Source organism: Mustelus asterias, chromosome 1, assembly GCF_964213995.1.
Source record: "Mustelus asterias chromosome 1, sMusAst1.hap1.1, whole genome shotgun sequence".
In the NCBI taxonomy this organism is placed as follows: domain Eukaryota; kingdom Metazoa; phylum Chordata; class Chondrichthyes; order Carcharhiniformes; family Triakidae; genus Mustelus; species Mustelus asterias.
In genome coordinates this window covers 62,720,696-62,743,835 of record NC_135801.1, presented here as the reverse complement: position 1 = coordinate 62,743,835, position 23,140 = coordinate 62,720,696, and the positions used below count along the sequence as shown (strand labels likewise).

Below are 23,140 nucleotides of genomic sequence, written 5' to 3'. Positions count from 1 at the left end.
AAAAGCCACACAAGCTTTCGAGGCTCTGAGCCCCTTCTTCAGGTGAGTGGGAATTCTGTTCACAAACAGAACTTATAAAGACACAGACTCAATTTACATGAATAGCCATGGGGAACAGCCATGGGGACCAAATTTGCACCTCAATATGCCAACATCTTCATGCACAGGTTCGAACAAGACTTCTTCACCGCACGGGACCTTCAACCGATGCTATACACTAGATACATCGATGACATTTTCTTCCTTTGGACTCATGGTGAACAATCACTGAAACAACTCTATGATGACATCAACAAGTTCCATCCCACCATCAGGCTCACCATAGACTACTCTCCGGAATCGGTTGCATTCTTGGACACACGCATCTCCATTAAGGACGGTCACCTCAGCACCTCACTGTACCGCAAGCCCACGGATAACCTCACGATGCTCCACTTCTCCAGCTTCCACCCTAAACACGTTAAAGAAGCCATCCCCTACGGACAAGCCCTCCGTATACACAGGATCTGCTCGGATGAGGAGGATCGCAACAGACACCTCCAGACGCTGAAAGATGCCCTCATAAGAACAGGATATGGCGCTAGACTCATTGATCAACAGTTCCAACGCGCCACAGCGAAAAACCGCACCGACCTCCTCAGAAGACAAACACGGGACACAGTGGACAGAGTACCCTTCGTTGTCCAGTACTTCCCCGGAGCGGAGAAGCTACGGCATCTCCTCCGGAGCCTTCAACATGTCATTGATGAAGACGAACATCTCGCCAAGGCCATCCCCACACCCCCACTTCTTGCCTTCAAACAACCACACAACCTCAAACAGACCATTGTCCGCAGCAAACTACCCAGCCTTCAGGAGAACAGTGACCAAGACACCACACAACCCTGCCACAGCAACCTCTGCAAGACGTGCCGGATCATCGACACAGATGCCATCATCTCACGTGAGAACACCATCCACCAGGTACACGGTACATACTCTTGCAACTCGGCCAACGTTGTCTACCTGATACGCTGCAAGAAAGGATGTCCCGAGGCATGGTACATTGGGGAAACTATGCAGACGCTGCGACAACGGATGAATGAACACCGCTCGACAATCACCAGGCAAGACTGTTCTCTTCCTGTTGGGGAGCACTTCAGCGGTCACGGGCATTCGGCCTCTGATATTCGGGTAAGCGTTCTCCAAGGCGGCCTTCGCGACACACGACAGCGCAGAGTCGCTGAGCAGAAACTGATAGCCAAGTTCCGCACACACAAGGACGGCCTCAACCGGGATATTGGGTTTATGTCACACTATTTGTAACTCCCACAGTTGCGTGGACCTGCAGAGTTTCACTGGCTGTCTTGTCTGGAGACAATACACATCTTTTTAGCCTGTCTTGATGCTCTCTCCACTCCCATTGTTTTGTTTCTTAAAGACTGGATTAGTTGTAAGTATTCGCATTCCAACCATTATTCATGTAAATTGAGTCTGTGTCTTTATAAGTTCTGTTTGTGAACAGAATTCCCACTCACCTGAAGAAGGGGCTCAGAGCCTCGAAAGCTTGTGTGGCTTTTGCTACCAAATAAACCTGTTGGACTTTAACCTGGTGTTGTTAAACTTCTTACTGTAACTAGATGTTAGCCAGGATGTGGAGATGCTGGAGTTGGACCCACGGGAAGGGTGACTCACCTGTTGAAGGAGCAGCGCTCCGAAAACTCGTGATTCCAAATAAACCTGTTAGACTTTAACCTGGTGCTGTGAGACTTCTTAGTGCAACTATAGATGTGGTTACAGTGATACTGTTTTAGTCAAATACATTAAATGTTGTAGAAAATGCCATACTCACAATACAGGTAACTGTACTTCACATTTATAATTATTTAACGAACATCTACCGCCATTTGCTGCAAACCTTTACAGTCTTTTTAACCAACCTTTAAAGTTCTCACTTGAGTTTATTAGAACATAGAACATTACAGCGCAGTACAGGCCCTTCGGCCCTCGATGTTGCGCCAACCAGTGGTACCAATCTAAAGCCCCTCTAATCTACATGCGCTAAGGGGAAGCCTGCTTTCTTTGGGTAACTGCACATTCTGATATTTTTTCTTACGTTTGTACCAACAAAGATATAAATGTGCACATTGAAATCCCACGCCATATTGCTCAATTTTTGTATACTAATCAAAAATGGAATTAGCTCCATCTGGATTCCCAATTAGCCTGATATGAATTGTATCTCATGTAACGGACCACACAGTCCTCATAGGATTCACCTGCCCACTTCGTACAGAAAAAAATTATAGAATGAGAATTGGGCCATGATCCCTGTTCCTTTTTATAAATTGTCCCTGTCAAAGATTCCGTTCAATTAATCTCACCTCATCTAAGAAAAAGTCATTGCAGCGCTAACCAGATAGAGCTCTGCTGGTGACTTTAGGATTCGATTATTTTGAGACTGGATATCCTGCAGTAATTCAGATGAACATTTCAATGGGGGGTTCTACAGAAGAACATTGATTGCATTATGGTTAAGCTGACACACTGATGGTCAATGAAAGAGGGACAGTCAAAAAGCAGGACTGTTGGTGAATGAGCAATTGGGGTTCCATTTATAGTAGGATAGATTTTTTACATGCAGCCTAATCAGAAAGTGGCTGCCTAGGTTACTTTCCTCTTCCTCCTGATTCTCCTAAACATGTTGCAATGAATGAAGAAGTGAATTTGCATGCAGTAATTACTTTCTATTGTGAGTTATAGTTTGTTGTATGCAGCTATAACTCAACTAAAACTAAAAAGAGGGAAACATCCAAAGCAGTCCAATTTACTGAATAAAAACTGAACAAAAATAAATGTCATCTGAAGTTAACAAATCATAGGAAGGTAGAAGGAAGAACGAGTTCAATCCTGCCAGAAACAATATACAATCAATCGTATTTAATTTGTTTAGGAAATATTCTGCAAAGTTTCTCCCTGGCTCTCAGAAAAGGAAAATGGCAAAGATTCCATAATGTTTAATCTAATCCTGCATCCTGTATCCTACACGTTCTTTCTTTGACTGGATGACGCGTAATTGTTCCATGGTTTTACCAGATCAAGAAACGTCAAGTTCCATGCAGCATTTGGTCAACTCTATCTGTGTGTATTCTCTGAAGCTTCAATTTTAATGACTAACCAAATATCTGTCTGGCGCTTTTTAAAGATGAAAACCGTAACACTCTGATTTCCGTTCCAGTCACCACATAAACTTCGAATTATTCACAATACAAATTGTCTTCCGTTCTTTGTCATCTATTAGACTATCCCTTTAATTAATCTGAATTCCTTTAAATGTTACCAATGTTCCTTCCATTAGCCTCCTGTTGTTCTCAGCAGCAAATTTTATAATAATGTTTTATATTATAACATAATCCTGGTGGGTTGTGAGTGTTGGGGGAAGCGTGAAATCCCTCTGTGATCCTGCCCTGCCTGATCTGGGCACGGTTCTACAGTGGGGCGGGAATCCCAGTCTTATCTCTATTAAGGCCCTTAAGTGACCACTTAATGGCCACCTAAGGGCCTTTTCCTATCCAGCCTCAATTTGCAGGCTGGCAGGTGTCAGGTAGCTGAGGGTGGCAAATAGAAAAAACACTATGCTTGATCTTGGGTGGGAAAGGGGTCCTCTATCAGAAACCCCTTCTGACTAGAGGACTAGGGGCGCACATTCCACCCACCCCAAGATTGGACATATCCAAATTTCCGCCCCTTACCCCCTACACCTCCAGCCTATCCTCCGATTAAATACTCACTCCCCTCCCCATTCCTCCCACAAACTTCTAAGACATCCCATATTCTCCCCTCCCCACGACCCTTGCTATTTACCTCACACCCGCTCCCTGCTCCTAATCCCGGCATGATGCTGCAGTGTCTCTTCTGGCCACTGTAGCGCTGTGTTCAGTTGGGCTGGACAATTGACCGACAGCTCTCCAAGGTGGGACTTCCTCCGAAGTGCAGATGGAAATCCCACCTGCTGTCAATCAATGCTTATTTGTGTGGAGTCAGCAGGAATGCGTTGTCTGCCAACTCTGCGAATGGCGAAGGATGTGTCCCTGCCATCTGAAAAATTCAACCCTAAGAATTCAGTAAGATCCGCACACATTCTTTTAAACTCCAGTGAGTACATATACCTATTCTATTTAATCCCTCATCATTGGACAATGCTCTCATGCCAGGAATCAATCTAGTGAACTTTTGTTGCACCCTCTCTTTGGCAAGTATATCCTTCGTACCAAAGCTATGCACAGTACTCTCAAAGTGGCTTCATTAAAACTCTGGAATTGTAGCAAGGTGTCCTTATTGCGTTTTTTGTGTTATTTAAAAAAAGCAAACATAGGATTTGTCTTTCTAATTACTTTTTTTTACCTTCATGGTTAACTTTCTCTGTTTTGCATAGAAGGTCACAGAAATTCTCCTGAACACCAAATTTAATTGTTTCTCACCATTTAAAAGATATTCTATTTTTCTATTCTTCCTACTAAACTGATTAACCCAATACCTCCGCACATTGTACTCTGTCTGCCACCTTCCTGCCCACTCGCTCTACCTGTCTATATCCCTTTGCAGACTCTTTGTATCCTTCTTCGCAGCTTACTTTTACACCTAACTTTGTATCATCAACAAACTTGGGTACATTACTCAGTCTCTCCTTTATCAGAAATCATGAACATAAATTGTAAATAGCTGCGGACCAAGCACTGATCCTTATGACATCCTAAAAGTAATAGCCTGTCAACCTAGAAATGATGTCTTTATTCCAACTCTTGACTTTCTGTTCTTTAAAGCTATCCTCTAACCATACTAATGTATTGCTGCAAACCCATGAACCCTTAAGCAGCATCATCTCAGTTCTGCACAAAAGTGACAGACTAGTTTATGGCCTGAAGAGAAGAGCAAAGCAAAAGATTCAGCAGAGCGGGAGAAGGGGAAGAAATGAAGGAAACAAAGGCTCAAAAGCCAAGAGAAAGAACAACTAAGTGAATGAGAGAAAACAAAAATGCGCTACACACACACTTGTATCCTCATCCAATCTTTAACCAGAGGTATGTCAGAAGCTACAAGAACCAATTTTACTTGAAATAATTTGGCTCAAAATGATAAAAAATGAGAACTGTTTTCTAGTCTGTTGGGGGAGCTTCTTCCAAAATTATTTTGAGTATTTCCCCATTACAGAAGTAAGGTTTAAAATTCTTAAGATTTGTGCAGTTTAGAAAATCGAGAGAGCACATCTGTTGCAAAAATAGTTATTTATGGACGCTTAATCTTTGTCTTCCACAAGGAAATGACAGTGCAGCTGCTACAGTGCATTCTGGGCCAAGCAGCTCAATTCGTTCCGGTTGCATGCTTGCAGGACACATGAATGTGCTGTGAAACATGATTAAAATCTGATATAAACAATGGGGAGCCATTCCTGCTGACCACAAATGTAATGGAAAGTCCCAAGCAACCACCTCACAACCTCCTATTAATTTTAATGAATTGAAGAATCATGGGAACCTGCCTGTGGATTTCCAATATTTTCTACCAATTGCAGAGGCATCCCTTTGGTAGCATAAATGATTTTATTTTGAAAGTGCGCAACCAACAAATTTGCACAGAACCAATGTGATCTATGGACAACTGCCAATTCCCACAAGTTGGACTGGATTAGTTGTTTCTGTGTGAAGAAGGTAGTTGTTGTGCCTGTTTCCAAAATGAATTTTACCAAACTTACAAAACAACTATATTGGCTTTTCATTTTGGCTAATAAAGATGTCATTGCCAATCTTAAAGTAGTTCTATGACTTTCAGCTGTGGCTCGGTTAGAGTTATAAAGGTTTACAGCATGGAAACAGGCCCTATGGCCCAACTTGTCCATGCTGCCCAGTTTTTAACCACTAAGCTAGTCCCAATTACCCACATTTGGCTCTTATCCCTCTATACCCATCTTACCCATGTAACTGTCTAAATGCTTTTTAAAAGGCAAAATTGTACCTGCCTCCACTAAAGCTTGTTCCAGACACACACCATCCTCTGTGTGAAAAAATTGCCCATCTGGACCTTTTGTATCTCTCCCCTCTCACCTTAAACCTATGCCCTCTAGTTTTAGGCTCCCCTACTTTTGGGAAAAGATGTTGACTATCTACCTTATGTATGCCCCTCATTATTTTATAGACCTCTATAAGATCACACCTAAGCCGCCTCCGCTCCAGGAAAAAACATCTCAGCCTATCCAACCTCTTCTTATGACCTAAACCATCAAATCCTGGTAGCAATCTAGTAAATCTTTTCTGCACGCTTTGTAGTTTGATAACATCCTTTCTATAATAGGGTGACCATAACTGTATGCAGTATTCCAAGTGTGGCCTTACTAATGTCTTGTACAACTTCAACGAGACGTCCCAACTCCTGTATTCAATGTTCTGACCAATGAAACCAAGCATGCCGAATGCTTGGCAGCACAATTGGTAGTTGGTAGAACTCTTGCCTCTGAATCAATAAATTGAGAGTTGACGTTCCACTCCATTGAGGAACTAAGGGAATGCTACACTGTCAGAGATGTTTTCTTTTGAATGAGATATCAAGCCAAGGTAGTGCCTGCTCTGTCCAGTGGATTTAAAAGATTCCGTGGCACTCTTTTGAAGAAGAGCAGGGGAGTTGTCCCGGGTATCCAGGCCAACATTTATCCCTCAACCACCATCACTAAGAAGCAGATTGTCTTGTCAACACCTCATTGCTGTTTGTGGGACTTTGTTGTTTTGTTTCCAATATTACAACAGTAACAATATTCCAAAAGTATACCATTGGCTGCAAAGCACTTTTGGACACCCTGAGGTTGTGAAAGAGGTTATATACATACACACCTTTCTTTCGACCCAGCATCAAGAAAAAGAAAAGTTCTATTCATCAACCCTCTGACACCATGCAGTGGGGTTATGGAGATAGGGCTTGGGTGGGATTGTTGTCGGTGCAGGCTCAATGGGCCAAATGGCCGCCGTCAGCATTGTAGGTTTTCTATAATTCTATTCAGGGAATTAGAAAAGGAGGTCTTCAGGTAATGGGGGGAGTTGTTTACTAATCTTCCATCTTAATATATCCCTGATAGTACTGGAAGTGACAGATGCCTGACCAAATCCAAACCATGCTATTGCTCTAGAACCCAGCATGGTTGGAGTTTTGTCCTCGATAGGACAGTGGTAAAGTCCCATTGTCCTCTCAGTAATTAGAGTGACAATCCCCCTCCATAGTTTAAATTTATTATTGGTCACTCTCAATATCAAATGCACCTCCATGGGATATTTGTAATCCTAACACCTGAAGGTCAGGCCTGGAACTCTAAATTTCCCAAATTATTCCTTATACGTAAAGTTAGAGTTGCAATCTTGGCCACCCTTTATGATCACCGATGCTAAACTCCCCTTGCTTGACAGTTCCGCATGCCAATTTAAATCCAGTGGATTCACTAATAACTTGGTTTTATGCTCCAGTACTCATTTCTAATGCAAATTTGAATTTCCAGAAAATTTTCAGTCATTAAAGGCTGGTATTAACAGTTACCAAGGACACAGCTGTACGTGGCACATCACTAAATCGTTTATCAGTTTGCTGCACTGCATTATCGACAAGTAAACCAAATGATTATTGTTTCTTCCTTTGTTGAAGACAGATGGTAACAGCAAGTACTTTCATAATTCAGCCGCCATATAAGATTTTGTGCTCTGATGCCACACTTAACTGAGGCAAATGACCAGCTCTCCCCCTCCCCTCACTTGGTCTGAATTACAAGCTGAGGTACAAAGCCCAGACTAATGAGTAGCAGTTCTCCTCAATCATGCAGTAGATAACCCTGTGACTAGTCCTGCTCCCCAGGCACCGTGGAACTGATTGTGACTGTGGACAGCGCTGGTTCCTGATGGGAAGACACACTCGCCTCTAGGGAGCTGCGAACATTGATTTGGTATACTTGTGGGTAGAATTGTTTATTCTTCTCTCTCCCACTGATTTCAACTGAAAATTGAACTATTTACTTAGAAGGAAATCCCATTTCTAATGCAGAAAAGCCTGCAACAATCTTTTCTTTCGCCTGTAATCCAGGAACGGAAATTTATTTCTTTACTCTTGCATGAGATCCGACTCTCCAAAAAAGCATCTTACCCAGGCCCATTCCCTGTCCTATCCCTATAACCCCGCGCATCCACCATGGCTAATCCACCTAACCTACACATCTTTGGACTGTGGGAGAAAACCGGAGCACCAGGAGGAAGCTCACTCAGACATGGGGAGAACATGCCAACTCCACACAATCACTTAAGTCTGGAATCGAACCTGAGTCTATGGCGCTGTGAGGCAGCAGTGCTAATTTGTAATTTTATATTCCAGATTCATAAATTGAATTAAAATTCCACCATTTGCCATGGTGGCATTTGAACCCATGAAACCGTCTCCACTTAGGGTGTACAATGAGTATTGTAAGTGATTCAAAGTCTTGTTTGGCAATCTAACCCATCAGTCGAAGAGTAGGAAGAAGGAATCCTTGTTTTAAGAATAATAGAAACAATGTTCTCGTGAACAAAAGAAGACAACGTTCAACTTTTACTGAAAGACAAATATCCTCTCTATTTTACTCCTGATCAGATGTTCTATTGATTGACTGCAGTAAATGGAACAAAGAATGGAAATAGTTTTCTGTCAGTACAAGAAGGAACAGACACAGGCAAACTGCAGAATGTTACTACGGATTATTGATCCCTACTGATTTATGGACTGCTTGATGTAATGTACTTTATCTTAACTTTGCTACAAGCGTCTGAATTCACCCGAACATCCAGCCTTGTGTAACTGTCTCTGAAGAGACTTGACAAGGTAGACAGCGACGGTACAGTAGTTTTTCCCCTGACTGGGGAATTTAGAATCCAGTCTCAGGATGAGGAATCACTCATTTAGGACAGTGATGTGGAGAAATTTCTCAAAGGGTTGTTAATCTTAGGTATTTTCTGCCCTTGGGAAATGTGTGGAGGGGTGGGGGGGAGCAATTTGAGTATATTTAAGGCTGAGGCAGTCAACATGGTTTTAGAATGAGAGTGGAGGGCTTCCTTTCCCACCAATGGAAAAGTTGGCTGCAAACGCATAACTGCTGATACTGGTGACCCTGCAGCCAATTAATGCTCCAAGTGTTAATTGACTGTAGATGGGCTTGCTACCCCTCACTTGGAAAGAAGTCTCACCTCTCACCTCAAAGAACCGCTGGTCAATCTGATTGGCCACCAGCCGCCTCATCCCAGCAACACCAGAAGTTCCAGTGGACAGGACTGGGATTGCAAGCAGTCCCCAGAGTCTCAAGTTCCAGGAGTCCAGAACGAGTAAGTGGGGGTGTCTCACCTCAGGGAGGAGAGGTGAGTCATGGGAGGGCAAAGATGAAGTTGGGTGAAGCTGTTGGAGAGACCGAGGAGTCAAGGAGGCACACCCACTGAGTCCAGACCCTGTGGGGGGCTGGCTGAAGATTGAAAGGAGGTTGTTGATTGAGGTATGCCTCTGCCCCTCACCTCCGCAATCCCACCCAAGACCTGGGCAGGATCAGTTTCTGGCCTGGAACTCCTTCTGCCAGCCTGAAAATTGAGGCTTGCTGGGAAATAGCCCTCGAGTGGTAATTAATAGGCCACTTAAGGGCTTCATTTGAGGCAAGGGTGGGTGGGTCAGCCTCGGCAGTGCCCAACCCACTATAAAATTACAGATAGCATGGGTGGGAACCTGGTTTGAAAGCCATCCAAGAAATTTAGTGGTCCCTCTAGTGCCTGCAAACCCAATAGCAGCGGAACTTAAAATTCTGCCCTTGCTTTTTAAGGCAATCAAGGGATACGAGAAATGGGCAAGCAAGTGAAGTTGAGGCAGAAGATCCCCCCAATGGTCATACTGATTCAAGGAGCAGGTGCGAAGGACCACATGGTCTACTCTAGCTCCTATTTTTAATGTTCCTGTTATTATGATAATCCACTAGAATATGTCTGTTTTTCTCAGACATGCACCATTTCCTTCATGCGAATCTTTGCATATTTTAAAAATAAAATATTAATGCCTGATTGGTGTTCAAGAATGCCCAGAGGGGATAATATGGGAAAAAGGTTGAATTGCTTAAAATTAGGCTTCCTGTTTTTTGCGCATGTGTGAGCAAGTGAGTGGTGCAGGAAGTTGAATTAACTGCTCTCCCTAGGAGAGCTTTTATCACCTTCAATAGCAGCTCTGTACTCAGTGACAGAAGGGATTATGACATCCCTGAATACAGACTCTCCATTCCAACTAGAATGCTGGTCAGTTTTCTTCAAGCACTGTAAACAAAGACTCATGGAAACTAAACCTGAACTGTTGAAAAATATCTCTTTCAACTTGAGCTGGTTGTAGCATGGATTTATGCCAACATGCTTCTGTTGCCAATTGGGTGATTTGCTGTGACCTCTGTCTGCCTTAATTTCATCCAGTTGCAACTTCAAAAGTACTACAAAGCAGACAGGGTCTTTTTTGCACAACAATGATGTGAACCTTTAACAAAACATGCACATCTACACAAGCATTCACATACATTCCTTCTCCTTCATACCTTTGTCAACTACTAATGTAATTTTCAATGCAATTACTTTCTACAAATGCTTTAATGGGCAGCACTCTACTATATAATAAATACGTATCTAGTTCTGGAGAATTAAATGAGGCAAGTGAAGCATGAGAGCATTTGGGGAACAGTGATCACAATATCTTTAGGTTTAGTGTAGTTATGGAAAAGAACAATGAAGAATCGAGCAACAAATACTTGAGGACAGTGAAGTAAGTTTAAAAAGGGATGTTGCTTGGGGGAATTAAAATCAAAAGAATGGTAGATAAAACAATAATCAAACAATGGGACTTTCAGGGTGGAGATGATATGGGTACAGGGTGGGAAGCAGTTCTACAAAGGATAAAGGAAGATCATCTGAAACTAGAACTTCCTGGATGTCTAAGGGTATAAAATCAAAATGAAACAAAAGGAGGTTTATAACAAACATAAGTAACAGTAGAGTACCAACCTGAATACAGAGTGCAGAGGAAATCTAAAAAGGGAATGCTAAGGACAAAAAAAATTCCAAGAATATATTAGCACCTAAGATAAAAGAGAACCTAAAAATATTATTTCTATGAACAAACAGTAAAGGTATAGTCAAAAGAAGAATGGAAGTGGTTCAGAATGTACCCTTGTTAATATCAGGGTTGTAGCATATTGAAGAACTAGTTGAGACTGCGTTATTGTCACAAATAATTGGGCAATACTTGCAAAAGACCAAATCAAGATGGGCCCTCAATTCCTTGACATGGGTGGACAACTAAAATTGTAAAACTCTCAACAACAGCAACCAAAGATGATCAGAACAAAACATTCACACACATGCACTACGCAAAATCTTATGCTTTACAGATTGGACATGATAAGCTGGTCCAAAGACAATAAGTAACGTTTGATTTTCTTGTTAGTAATCCAAGCATTCCTGATTTAGCTCCCACAACTTTAGTCCAACAATAGGCTTGGCTCCCAATCTCAGAACAACATTAATTTAAGCATTCCGTATTTCCATTTCTGGCAACAACATTATGCTCTTTTCTGAATGAAACATAGCACAGTATGCTATTCAGTCCCTGGAGTCTCTTCCAACAGTGGATTAGATCATGGTGAATCTGTACCTCAGAATCATTTTTCTGCCTTTGGTCCACGTCCCCTGTTGTGATTGGCAATTTATTGTTGGGTCGCAAGTGGTTTTGTGCTTAACGCTCTCATTTTCTGAGGACTAAATCACTGGTGACTAAAGGATCCTTGCAGCCAGCGGAAAGTAGAGGAGATGTGCACCAGTCTGAAGTGAATTCAAGTCCAGGCCCCTGGGTGAGAAGTCCTAATGAGCTAACTTGCTTCATAACTCTCCAATAAGTTGCCTTAAATAATTCTGCACACTGCTTAGAAAAAATATTGCTATAGCAAAATGTTTATAGAATCATAGAATCCCTACAGTGCAGAAGGGGGCTATTCGGCCCATCGAGTCTGCAACAGCCACAATTCCACCCAAGCCCTATTCCTGTCACCCCATATATTTACCCTGCCAATCCCCTGACACTAAGGGTCAATTTAGCATGGTCAATCAACCTAACCCACACATCTTTGGACTGTTGGAGGAAACTGGAGCACCCAGAGGAAACCCATGCAGACACAAGGAGAATATGCAAACTCCACACAGACAGTGACCCAAGGCCGGAATTGAACCCGGGTCCCTGGTGCTGTGATACAGCAGTGCTAACCACTGTGCCACCCCATTTAAAAGTGGTTCAGTATAAAAGTCAGTATAAATATTGTGCAAATTAATAGCAATGTGAATTTTTAATGCAGTATCTATGATGAGATTGTTTTGAGTATGCAGGTTAGAAAAACAAGAGACAAGACTTGTGCACTCGCCTGTCTGCGATTTGCCTTTCTGTTGAAATGAAAACAATTCTTAAATTGTGGAAATTTTTTTTAGGTCAAATATTGATTTGATTCCTGCTTAGTATAATTAATGGAATCTTGCAAAGTTATTCTTGCATATTCAGAACGTTTTTTTTTACAGCTGTGCGTGACATATATTTAAAGGTCAAACACTGTGGTGCACCATTTAAAAGTAATAAGATGTGTTGGGAGATATTTGGATGTAATGCAAAGGGAGGGACTGGATACCAGACATTGAAATTCCATCCCTTTGTTCCCTCTGGGCCTGACTATTTCAACACTCTTCTGGCTAGCCTCCCATCTCCATTTCAGCTCGTCTAAAACATTGCTGCCTGTTTCCTATCCTGCACTGTCTAAACCCATCACCCCTGTCTTTTCACTGACCTACATTAGCTCCAGGTGCTCAAATGTCTCAAATTTAAATACTTCATCCTTTATCTTAAACCCTTTATGACTTTAATTGCTCTTGCCCCTTCACATTTTTGAGGATTACAACCTCCTACTCCTAACAAACTTGTTATTCTTCTGACTGTAGCCTTAGGTGAATCTTCCTTTCCCCTACTCCTCATCAGTGGCAATCATGCCTTAAAACTACTTAGGTGGCACACTCTGGAATTCAATTTCTGAATTCCGCTGCACCCCTGCTTCCATTTCCTCTGTTAAGAACCTCCTTAAAATCCAACTTTGACAAAGCTATATATAGTCATCCATTTTAATGGATCCCTTTTTAATTTAACATCCATTTTTCTGACTGTGCCGCTGTGAAGTGTTTTGGGGTGTTCTTCTATCTTAAAGGCTCCATATAAATGCAAGTTGTTTTATAAATCTGCTCATAAAGTACACATTACAGAGTAACAGACCATGGGGGTGATTCTCTTACTCCAGTTTTTATGCAAATTCAGTACTAAGAATGATTTTGGGAGAATCGCCTCCAATATATGGAGTATTTACTAAGACTTGATTGTCAAGGCTTTATTGGGCCTTTTAATGCGGTTCTGGGTTTGTGTGTCAGGTACTGTATTTGAAATCCTTGTACAGCAGTTGATTAAATTCTGCAAGAGCCTAAGATTTTTAATCTGTGCACTGATGTGTAAAATGTTATTTTTACTAAAGAGTTTGCATGTTTTCTTACTGCACAAGTATGCATAAGACGATTAGAGGTTCAATCGAGGAAATGAATTGTTGTGATATATGTGGAAATGTAAGCTGGATTAAGTGCTTTATGCATTTATTTAGCAAAAGTAATCAGCTACTTCAGAGGAGCACGTGATTAATTTTGTCTATTTTGATACCAATTATACCTTCTGCACAAAAATAGCCCCTTAGAGTGGGAATGGATAATTAAAGTTAACTGATATCTGAGAGGAAATAGTCTGATTTTGAGGTAGGGAGGGTGTCCAAGGACAACTTCATACTCCTGACTGTCAAAGTACATGCTCAGCCAATATGTTATCTTGCAGATGAACTAGCAAACTGTTGCTCATCTGAGCACGGAACCTGCAGGTGGGGGCTGAGGAGAATCCCTTATCATGCACAAACTGGCACCAAAAGTAAAACGGCTCTGGGGTTACTAATATTTTTGCTTCCTTTGAGGATACCTTTTGGTGTGGCTTTATTTCTATTGCTAGGGATGCTACGTTTGTGTTTACAATGCTACTTGTTTGTTTCAATACCTTCCGTTGAAATTAAGTCATTTAGAATGTGCTCGACAATATATCACACCTGTACAGCTGGGGCTATGTAGCAACAGTAATTTGCTGTTCACTGATTACTGTTAGAATATTCACAATGTGTTAGCTTGAGAAAGCTTAAAATTAATGAATAGAACTTGCCATTAAGAAATAACTGGTTTAGTTGACGTGACAGCAATCAGATTTTACTTGGGTGTATGTCCTGAATACCGCAAGCCTAAATTTAATAGACAAAGTGAGTGCAGATTGGAAATTGATTTTGGACAAAAGCTTGGCTTCAAATAAATAGCTATCATATTAAAAATATTAATCTGCATGCGCTTTCTGCCCATAATGGCCATTATCAATTACTTTGTCTAGAGTCATAACGGAAACTGATTATGTAAACTTGTAATTTTAATATGCTGCCCTAGGAAAAGTTTTAGTTATGGTTGTGGTTTAGCATTGCCAAGCTTAAGATAGCCTCTGCTGACTTCCCTCAGCGTAACTGTTTCACCTGACATTAATTTGTATTACTTCCCCCCCCCCCCCCACCCCCTCGCAAAATTGGTATGCATTTCCATGATTGATTTCTGAATGACAGTGGGTGTGGGCTCAAGCTTGTGCTGATTGCACTTGGCCTAGTCCCATCAGCACAGGAAATATCCATCTAACACTTTGTGTTCATTACATTATATATATTTGAAACAAGGTGTGTCCAGGAAGGGCAAGCTTGCTTGATGCACACTTTGGTTGGTGCATTTTCTTTGTCCGCTAATCAGACTGCAGGTAATTAGGTCAGATCAGGGAGAGGAAAATTCTTGTTTTTCCAACCTGCTTGAATGTACACTTCCCAATTATAAATGGCCATCATCATCTTTCGAGAAGTTCACAGGCTGTCCCATCTTGTCACCTGGTTCATTTTATGGTAACAAGTAGAACTTATAGGAAGAAAACTCTTGGTAAAAATTCATGTTATCTACCGTAACCATCTGTAGTGAATTACTTCTATTGTCTATTTTGAACATTAAATAAGATATCAATCCCTTTCAATGAGATAACTGAAACAAATGGCAACAATTTGTAGGTGCATGGAGTTTTGGAGGTGCCAAAATGCATAATTTAAGATTAATTACATTTCTAAGCACACTCACGACTGTTTGCAGTCTTCATATTTTGTACAGCCTGAAGCCCTCTGAGAAAATGCTGTAAATGAACTGATGGATTTGTGCAGACTTCAATATGTGAAAGACATTCCTCTGAGCTTGGTAGCAAATTGCACTTTTCACAGTATGCTACTTAATGCCCAGTAAATTACTGGGTAGATTTCTAGAATTAGTATTCCATATGGATAGTTGTGCTTTTGCAGAGCAGATTCTGTTTGCTTTTGTTTAAAGGGCATTGTCTCAGATGAGTGATTTATCAATAAGATTAATACAGCAGACAACTTAAGGCTCTTTCAGTGTGTAGGCTACTTTGAGTGCTTTTAATAACCTCAACTAGCACTTCAGAATTCTGTCAAAGCTGTTTGTTTAATTGTAAATTATGCTCGAGAGCACGGGTGCATCTGATCATCAGCAAAATGGTCTCACACCAGATATAAAGAGAGATACCTAATGCATGGCAGCACAGATGGGAAGACATTCACTTCAGTAACACTCTGTGCTGTGGAACTTCTGCAGAAAATAGAATGGCCATTTTGCAATGTATTCAAATAACCCCAAATTTAGTTTTGACTTGACTTTTATTTTAAATCTATTCCCCGATGGTAGAAACTGGGAAGAAATCTATGCCTGTCATTTGAGAGTCTAATATAGCTCTTTGACATTTTCAGTTTAGTTTGCTTAGAAGCGATCACAGTAAATAAAATTGCCTGAAATTTCTACAGAGGTTCTCCAAATTGATCGCTGCAACTTGAGAAGAAGGGCAAAAATCTTCCATTAAGGTTGTGGACGAAAATTGGGAGAACTCGTCTTGTCGAGATTTCAGAATTTTTTTAAATTTGCTGCTCATCCCTCATTCCTCTACTGTTTTCCTGAAGATGCTGCCCTTTGCTGGAGTGTGTCACATTTCTCACAACCCCAGTCAGTGTCTCACCTTGGATGGAGACTTTTATTAGAATATTCATTTTTGGGAGGGCATCAAAAGTGGGCTCAATCCTGCCCCGATCAAAGGTGGGTCCAATCATGTCCTTATCAAAGTTGAGGCCAATCCTGCCCCTATCGAAGGTGAGCCTAATACTGCCCCTATCGATATTCACACGTGCACATTGCCAGCAAACTCTCTGCAGCTGGGGCATTTCCCTTGGCTTCTTCTAACTATGGATTTATGAAAGGGAAATCATGCTTGACAAATCTACTGGAATTCTTTGAGGATGTAACTAGTAGAGTTGATGAGGGGGAACCAGTGCATGTTGTTTCTTTGGGCTTTCAGAAACTTTTGACAAAATCCCACATAAGAGATTAGCGTGTAAAATTAAAGCACATGGGATTGGGTGTAGTGTATTGAGATGGATGGAAAGCTGGTTGTCAGACAGGAAACAAAGAGTAGGGATAAATGGGTCTTTTTCCAAATAGCAGGCAGTGAATAGTGGGATACTGCTGGGACCCCAGCTGTTCACTACATATAAATGATTTAGGTGAGGGAACTAAATGTAATATTTCCAAATTTGCAGATGACACAAAGCTGGGTGGGCGGGGGAACTGTGAGGAGGATGCAGAGATCCTTCAGTGTGATTTGGAAAAGTTGAGCGAATGGGCAGATGAATGGCAGATGCAGCATAATTTGGGTAAATGTGAGGTTATCAACTTTCTTAGCAAAAATGGGAAGGCGATTACTATCTGAATGACCATAAATTAGGAGGGGGATGTGCAACAAGACCTGGGTGTCCTCGTACACCAGTCACTGAAGATGAGCATGTAGGTGCAGTAGACAGTTAAAAAAAGCAAATAGTATGTTGACCTTCATAGCATGAAGATTCGAGTACAGGAGCAGGGAAGTCTTGCTCCAATTATACAGGGCCTTGGTGAGGCCACACCTGGAATATTGTGTATAGTTTTGGTCTCCTTATCTGAGGAAGAATGTTCTTGCCCTAGAGGGAGAGCAGAGAAGCTTTACCAGACTGATCCATTGGATGGCAGGACTGACATGGGGAGAGATTGAGTTGGTTCGGATTGTATTTGCGGGAATTCAGAAGAATGAGGGGAATCTCATAGAAACCTGTATAAGCTTAATAGGACTAGACTGGGTAGATGCCAGAAAGATGTTTCCGTTGGTGGGAGTGTCTGGAACCATGATTCACATTCTGAGGATACAGGATAGATGGTTTAGGACAGAGATGAGGAGAAATTTCTTCACCCAGACAGTGGTCGGACGATGGAATTCGCTACCACAGAAAGTAGTCGAGGTCAAAACATTGAATGTTTTCAAGAGGCCGTTAGATATGGCACCTAAGGGGATAAAAGGATATGGAGGGGAAGGTGGGATCAGGCTATTGAGTTGGATGATCAGCCATGATCATAATGAATGGCAGAGCAGGTTGGAAGGGCCAAATGGCCTCCTCATGCTCCAATTTTCTGTTTCCTGATCGTTCACCACGGAATGCTCAATGTTCAGGCTGACAAAGCTCCTCATGCTGAACTCCCAATTTAAGTTGCAGCAGTCATACAATTTAAGGAGCACTGTGCGAACTTCTTCCCATGTAGGGTGGGAAAGAATGAGTGCCTGATTTTAACTCTGTACAAATGGCTAAGTTTTGAATAGGTTAAAATCAGGTAGAGTGAGAGTTATTAACACTGGTTTCAGAATTGCTTTGGTGGAAGTCAAGGAATGGAGCTGTTGCCTATTCTTTCATCTCTAGGGTATTTTTTGACTCAGGTAGACCCATGAAATAAAAAAGTAAGGCCACAAATTTAAGTCAAAACTTAAACCCCACCTCATTATTTACTCAAATGCAGTGCTTTCTTGGCCGTATCTTCCCAACTTCCACCCTCTCTTATCTTGAACTCATCCAAAACTCTGCTTCCAATATCTCATTTTGCACCAAGTCCGGTTCACACATCGCCCCTTCACTTGCTGATCTAGATGGGCTTCTGTTCAATTTTAAAATTCCCATTTTTGCTTTCATATCATCCAACCTAACAACTTTCTGAGACACCCTTTATGCCTGCAATTCTGCCCTCTTTTACATCCCTGATTTTGTTTTCCTCACTATTGGTGGCCATATCTTCAATTGTTGAGGCCCTAAGCTCCTGCACTCCTTTGCTAAATATCCCAGCCTCAGTCCCGCTACCATTTCCTTTCAAGAAGTTCTTTAAAACCTATGGTTGGAATTTTCCAAATCTTCTGTGGAGGGTTTTCCCGCAGTGGAGGTGGCTTGCCATTGGCCGCCGGCAGGATCTTCATGTCCCTCTGAAGTCAACGGCACTTGGTATGATGTGTCCACCCTGTCACTGGGGAACCTATGGTGGGCCTTGCCTTCAGTGGGACTGGAAGAACCTGCCGGTGGGAAGGGCTGGAAAATCCTACCTCTTTGGCCAAACTTTTGATCACTTATACTAATATCTCTTTATGTGGCTTGGTGCCAAATCTTATTGGAAAATCGCTCCTGTGAAGCATCTTGGAACATTTTATTTTGTGAAAGACACTATGTAAACACAAGTCATTCCCTTTCTGTCCTACAACTCTTGCCTCCTGACAGTCTGTTAATCTGCCATGGCCTTAAACGCAAGCAAAGCACCATGTGAGAACATACTTCTGTATGGGAAGTTTTTCAACAATGTAATTCTGGCAGTGGAACCTCACCCTCTGGTGGCCCATGTCTGAAATTCAGATGCATTCTGCAAATGTTTTGTCGACAGTAATGTACAATATGTACCCAATTTCCAATATGCGGCTGCAATGCTGAAGCTCTCCGTTGATGGCACAAAGTTGGAAAATTATCATCTTAAGCAATTTTTATTGATACAAAAAATAACCACTTTTCTCTGTTCTTCTATTTAAGATAATCCTTGTCAGTTCATCGATGAACGATCGTGATCAGAGCCTCTTCGTGAGCACGGATGAGGGAGCCAACTTTCAAAAACAACAGATTTTCTTCTCTCTGGAGACATTGGTTTTTCACCCAAAAGAAGAAGATAAATTGCTTGTGTACAGCAAGGAGGGTCGGGTAAGTACACTGAATCCTTTCTGTCCTAGTGCAAGCTCTCACCAGGGTGCCAACCATCTGGGATTCTCCTCGAGTCTTCAGGAATTAAGGATTCATCTCCAGGACACTGCTGCAAGCATTAAAACAATGTATTTTTCCCCATTTTCTTTGAATACTTTTGTTTATTGATGATGGGGGAAAACAGCTGTTCGACAGTTAAGAAGTATCCAATCAGGGATTGAAGAATCTATTTCCAATTGGCATGAGGAGGTGATGGTCTTCAAGGATGCAACTATCTTTGACCTGTGGGGGGGTAGCATGGAGCTTAGTTTAAGTTTATTTATTACTGTCACAAGTAGGCTTACATCAACACTGTGATGAAGTTACTGTGAAAATCCCCTAGTTGCCACTCTCTGGCGTCTGTTCGGGTACACTGAGAGAGAATTTAGCTCGGCCAGTTCACCTAACTAGCATGTCTCTTGGACTGTGGGAGGAAACCGGAGCACCCGGAGGAGACCCACAGACATGGGGAGAACTTGCAAACTCCACACAGACAGTGACCCAAGCCAGGAATCGAACTCGGGTCTCTGGCTCTGTGAGGCAGCAGTGCTAACCACTGTGCCACCGTGCCGCCCAAGGTCATTGATGACAAATGGTTATGTGATGAAACCCAGAATGTTGACCAGAGTTGGCAAACTCAACTCTCTCACCACTGGAGCTGGCAGCTCAGTACCAATTACAAGGAGGAAGGCAGAGAAGAATGACAAATTCAACTTTTACCCACAGCAAGAAGGAATGATAGTTTTGGGAGTCCACCACTGCAAGGCATCTTTATTCGCCTGCGGTTTTGTTGTGCTTGCATTTATCTCAAAGGGGTATTGTTTCCTATGTTGGGAAGTTATAACTTAATTCCAGCACAATGAACAACCTTTCCCACAAATTCTGCTTAATTATTGTCACTCGGGACAGCTTCTGTATCAGCAGGTACCACAGGTTCATACTGTACCAACAGTACTGTGTTTACTTCAATTTCTCTTTAAGCTGTAAACAAACATCATTTTCTCAGCAGCAGCTGCCAATGAGATGTAATGACACAGTCACATCATTGCACACTCTGCTTTTCACAACAACACTTCAAGTTGGTTGTCATTGTGGGCATTATAGAAAATCCATGAGTCTCCTGTTATGTATGTGGATGCAATGCTGTGCGAAGAGAAAGAAGGAGGAGGGAGAGAATGGTTCACGACAGAAGACCGTATTTTCCTACCCAGAATTGTAGAATCATAGAATCGCTACAGTGCAGAAGGAGGCCATTTGGCCCACCGAGTCTCCACCGACTACAATCTCACCCAAGCCCTATTCTCCTGCCTTTTCCCCATAACCCATGATCCCCTTATTAATCAAAAACCTATCTATCTCTTTCTTAAATATACTCAATGACCTGGCCTCCACAGCCTTCTGTGGCAAAGAGTTCCACAGGTTCACCACTCTCTGGCTGAAGAAATTCCTCCTCATCTGTTTTAAAGGGTCGTTCCTTTAGCCTGAGGTTGTGCCCTGTGGTTCTAGTTTTTCCTACTAGTGGAAATATCGTCTCCACATCCACTCTACCCGGGCCTCGCAGTATCCTATAAGTTTCAATAAGATCCCCCCCCTCATCCTTCTAAACTCCGAGTACAGACCCAGCGTCTCAACCGTTCCTCATACGATAAACTTTTCATTCCAGGCCTGACCTTGTCTTCAGGAGGTCATATTCACCCAGAGTGTTAGGAGAATAATGGTGAGATTTGTGCACATCATTAGGAGATCCTCACAGAAATCTGCCAGTTGCTGTAGCCATAAGTTTAATCTCCAGGGAGGACACGGACATTGCCAATGACTATAAAGGTGATCATTGCTATTAACATTTGCTTATCTGGGTCCTGACCTATCTGGCTCCTCCCTGGCTGTAGCTGGAGCTATTAGCAATGCAGTGTAATTTGCCATTAAGGATGGTCACTGAGACTCTCTATTCAAACAGACATAAAGTAATTTCATTTCCTCTTCCCACAAAGAAATAGGAGGAATGAGCATGTGGCTTCGCTAGGTTTGCAGGTTTGAATGTGTTGCAGGGTGCCATTGACTAATTGCACACAAACGTTTCCCGGTGCCAGAACCAAAAGGGATTCTATTCCCTCCAAAATTCAGCTGGTGTGGTAGTGCAAATCATGTCAGCCAATGCTCAGCATACTGGCAACAGTCATGATGTCTTCACTTTGCAAAATATACTGTGTCAGCTGCATTTTAGCCACCATGGTAAGCCAAAGGGTGGCTACTGGGTGAGGAGGGCTATCCTTTGACATGATGTGGAGATGCCGGAGTTGGACTGGGGAAGGCAACTAAGAAGTCTCACAACACCAGGTTGAAGTCCAACAGGTTTATTTGGTAGCACGAGCTTTCGATGCGCTGCTCCTTCATCAGGTGAGTGGGAGTTGGGTTCACAAACAGGGCATATATAGACACAAACAGACACCTACAGACGCTGAAAGGCACCCTCGTAAGAACAGGATATGGCGCTCGACTCATCGATCGACAATTCCAATGCGCCGCAGTGAAAAACCGCACCGACCTCCTCAGAAGACAAATACAGGACACGGCGGACAGAGTACCCTTCGCCGTCCAGTACTTCCCCGGAGCGGAGAAGCTATGACATCTTCTCCGGAGCCTTCAACATGTCTTCGATGAAGACGAACATCTCGCCAAGGCTATCCCCACACCCCCACTACTTGCCTTCAAACAACCGCAAAACCTCAAACAGACCATTGTCCGCAGCAAACTACCCAGCCTTCAGGAGAACAGTGACCATGACACCACAAAAACCTGTCACAGCAACCTCTACAGACGTGCCGGATCATTGACACGGATGCCATCATCTCGCGTGAGAATGCCATCCACCAGGTACAAGGTACATACTCTTGCGACTCGGCCAACATTGTCTACCTGATACGCTGCAGGAAAAGATGTCCCGAGGCATGGTACATTGGCAAGACCATACAGATGCTACGACAATGGATGAATGGACACCGCTTGACAATCACCAGGCAGGAGTGTTCCCTTCCTGTCAGGGAACACTTCAGCAATCAAGGGCATTCAGCCTTTGATCTTCGGATAAAAATTCTCCAAGGTGGCCTTCAAGACACACAACAATGCAGAATCGCTGAGCAGAAACTGATAGCCAAGTTCCGCACACATGAGGACGGCCTCAACTGGGATCTTGGGTTCATGTCACACTATCTGTAACCCCCACAACTTGCCTGGGCTTGCAAAATCTCCCTAATTGTCCTCGCTTGAGACAATTCATACCTCTTTAACCTGTGCTTAACCCTCTCTCCACTCACATTGTCTGCACTTGTAAAGACTTGATTACCTGTTAAGACTTCCATTCCAAGCATTATCTTGTAATTGAGTTTGTGTCTATATATGCCCTATTTGTGAAACAAATCCTGCACTCACCTGATGAAGGAGCAGCACTCCGAAAGCTCGTGCTACCAGATAAACCTGTTGGACTTTAACCTGGTGTTGTGAGACTTCTTACTGTGTTTACCCCAGGCCAACGCCGGGAACTCCACATCATCGGGATTATGATGATGTGGGCAGACATTAAGGCCAGTGTTTCAGTTGCTGGTATATGACATTGCACCCAGATCCTTTGGACTAGACTCCTGGCATTTGGCCTCCATAGCTGTCTGCCCCAACAACTTTTCATCAGGTGCCTCTCATGTTCAGCCATTCTCTTGCCTTTCGTGGGTCAGATTCAGCTCCCACAAGACTCCCGGCACAGACTACAATTCACTTCCC

The 23,140-nt window shown here is 42.5% G+C and overlaps 1 protein-coding gene across 4 annotated transcripts in view; it reads left to right on the top strand.

Annotated features, from left to right (window-relative positions):
• Positions 1 to 23,140, top strand: part of sorcs2 (sortilin-related VPS10 domain containing receptor 2) — a 612,212-nt gene that overhangs the window by 402,427 nt on the left and 186,645 nt on the right. For all 4 annotated transcript variants that reach the window (XM_078213272.1, XM_078213290.1, XM_078213281.1 and 1 more), the window contains exon 4: positions 19,163 to 19,327. In XM_078213272.1, coding sequence (XP_078069398.1) covers positions 19,163 to 19,327 — 165 coding nt within the window. The remainder of the gene's footprint in view (positions 1 to 19,162; positions 19,328 to 23,140) is intronic.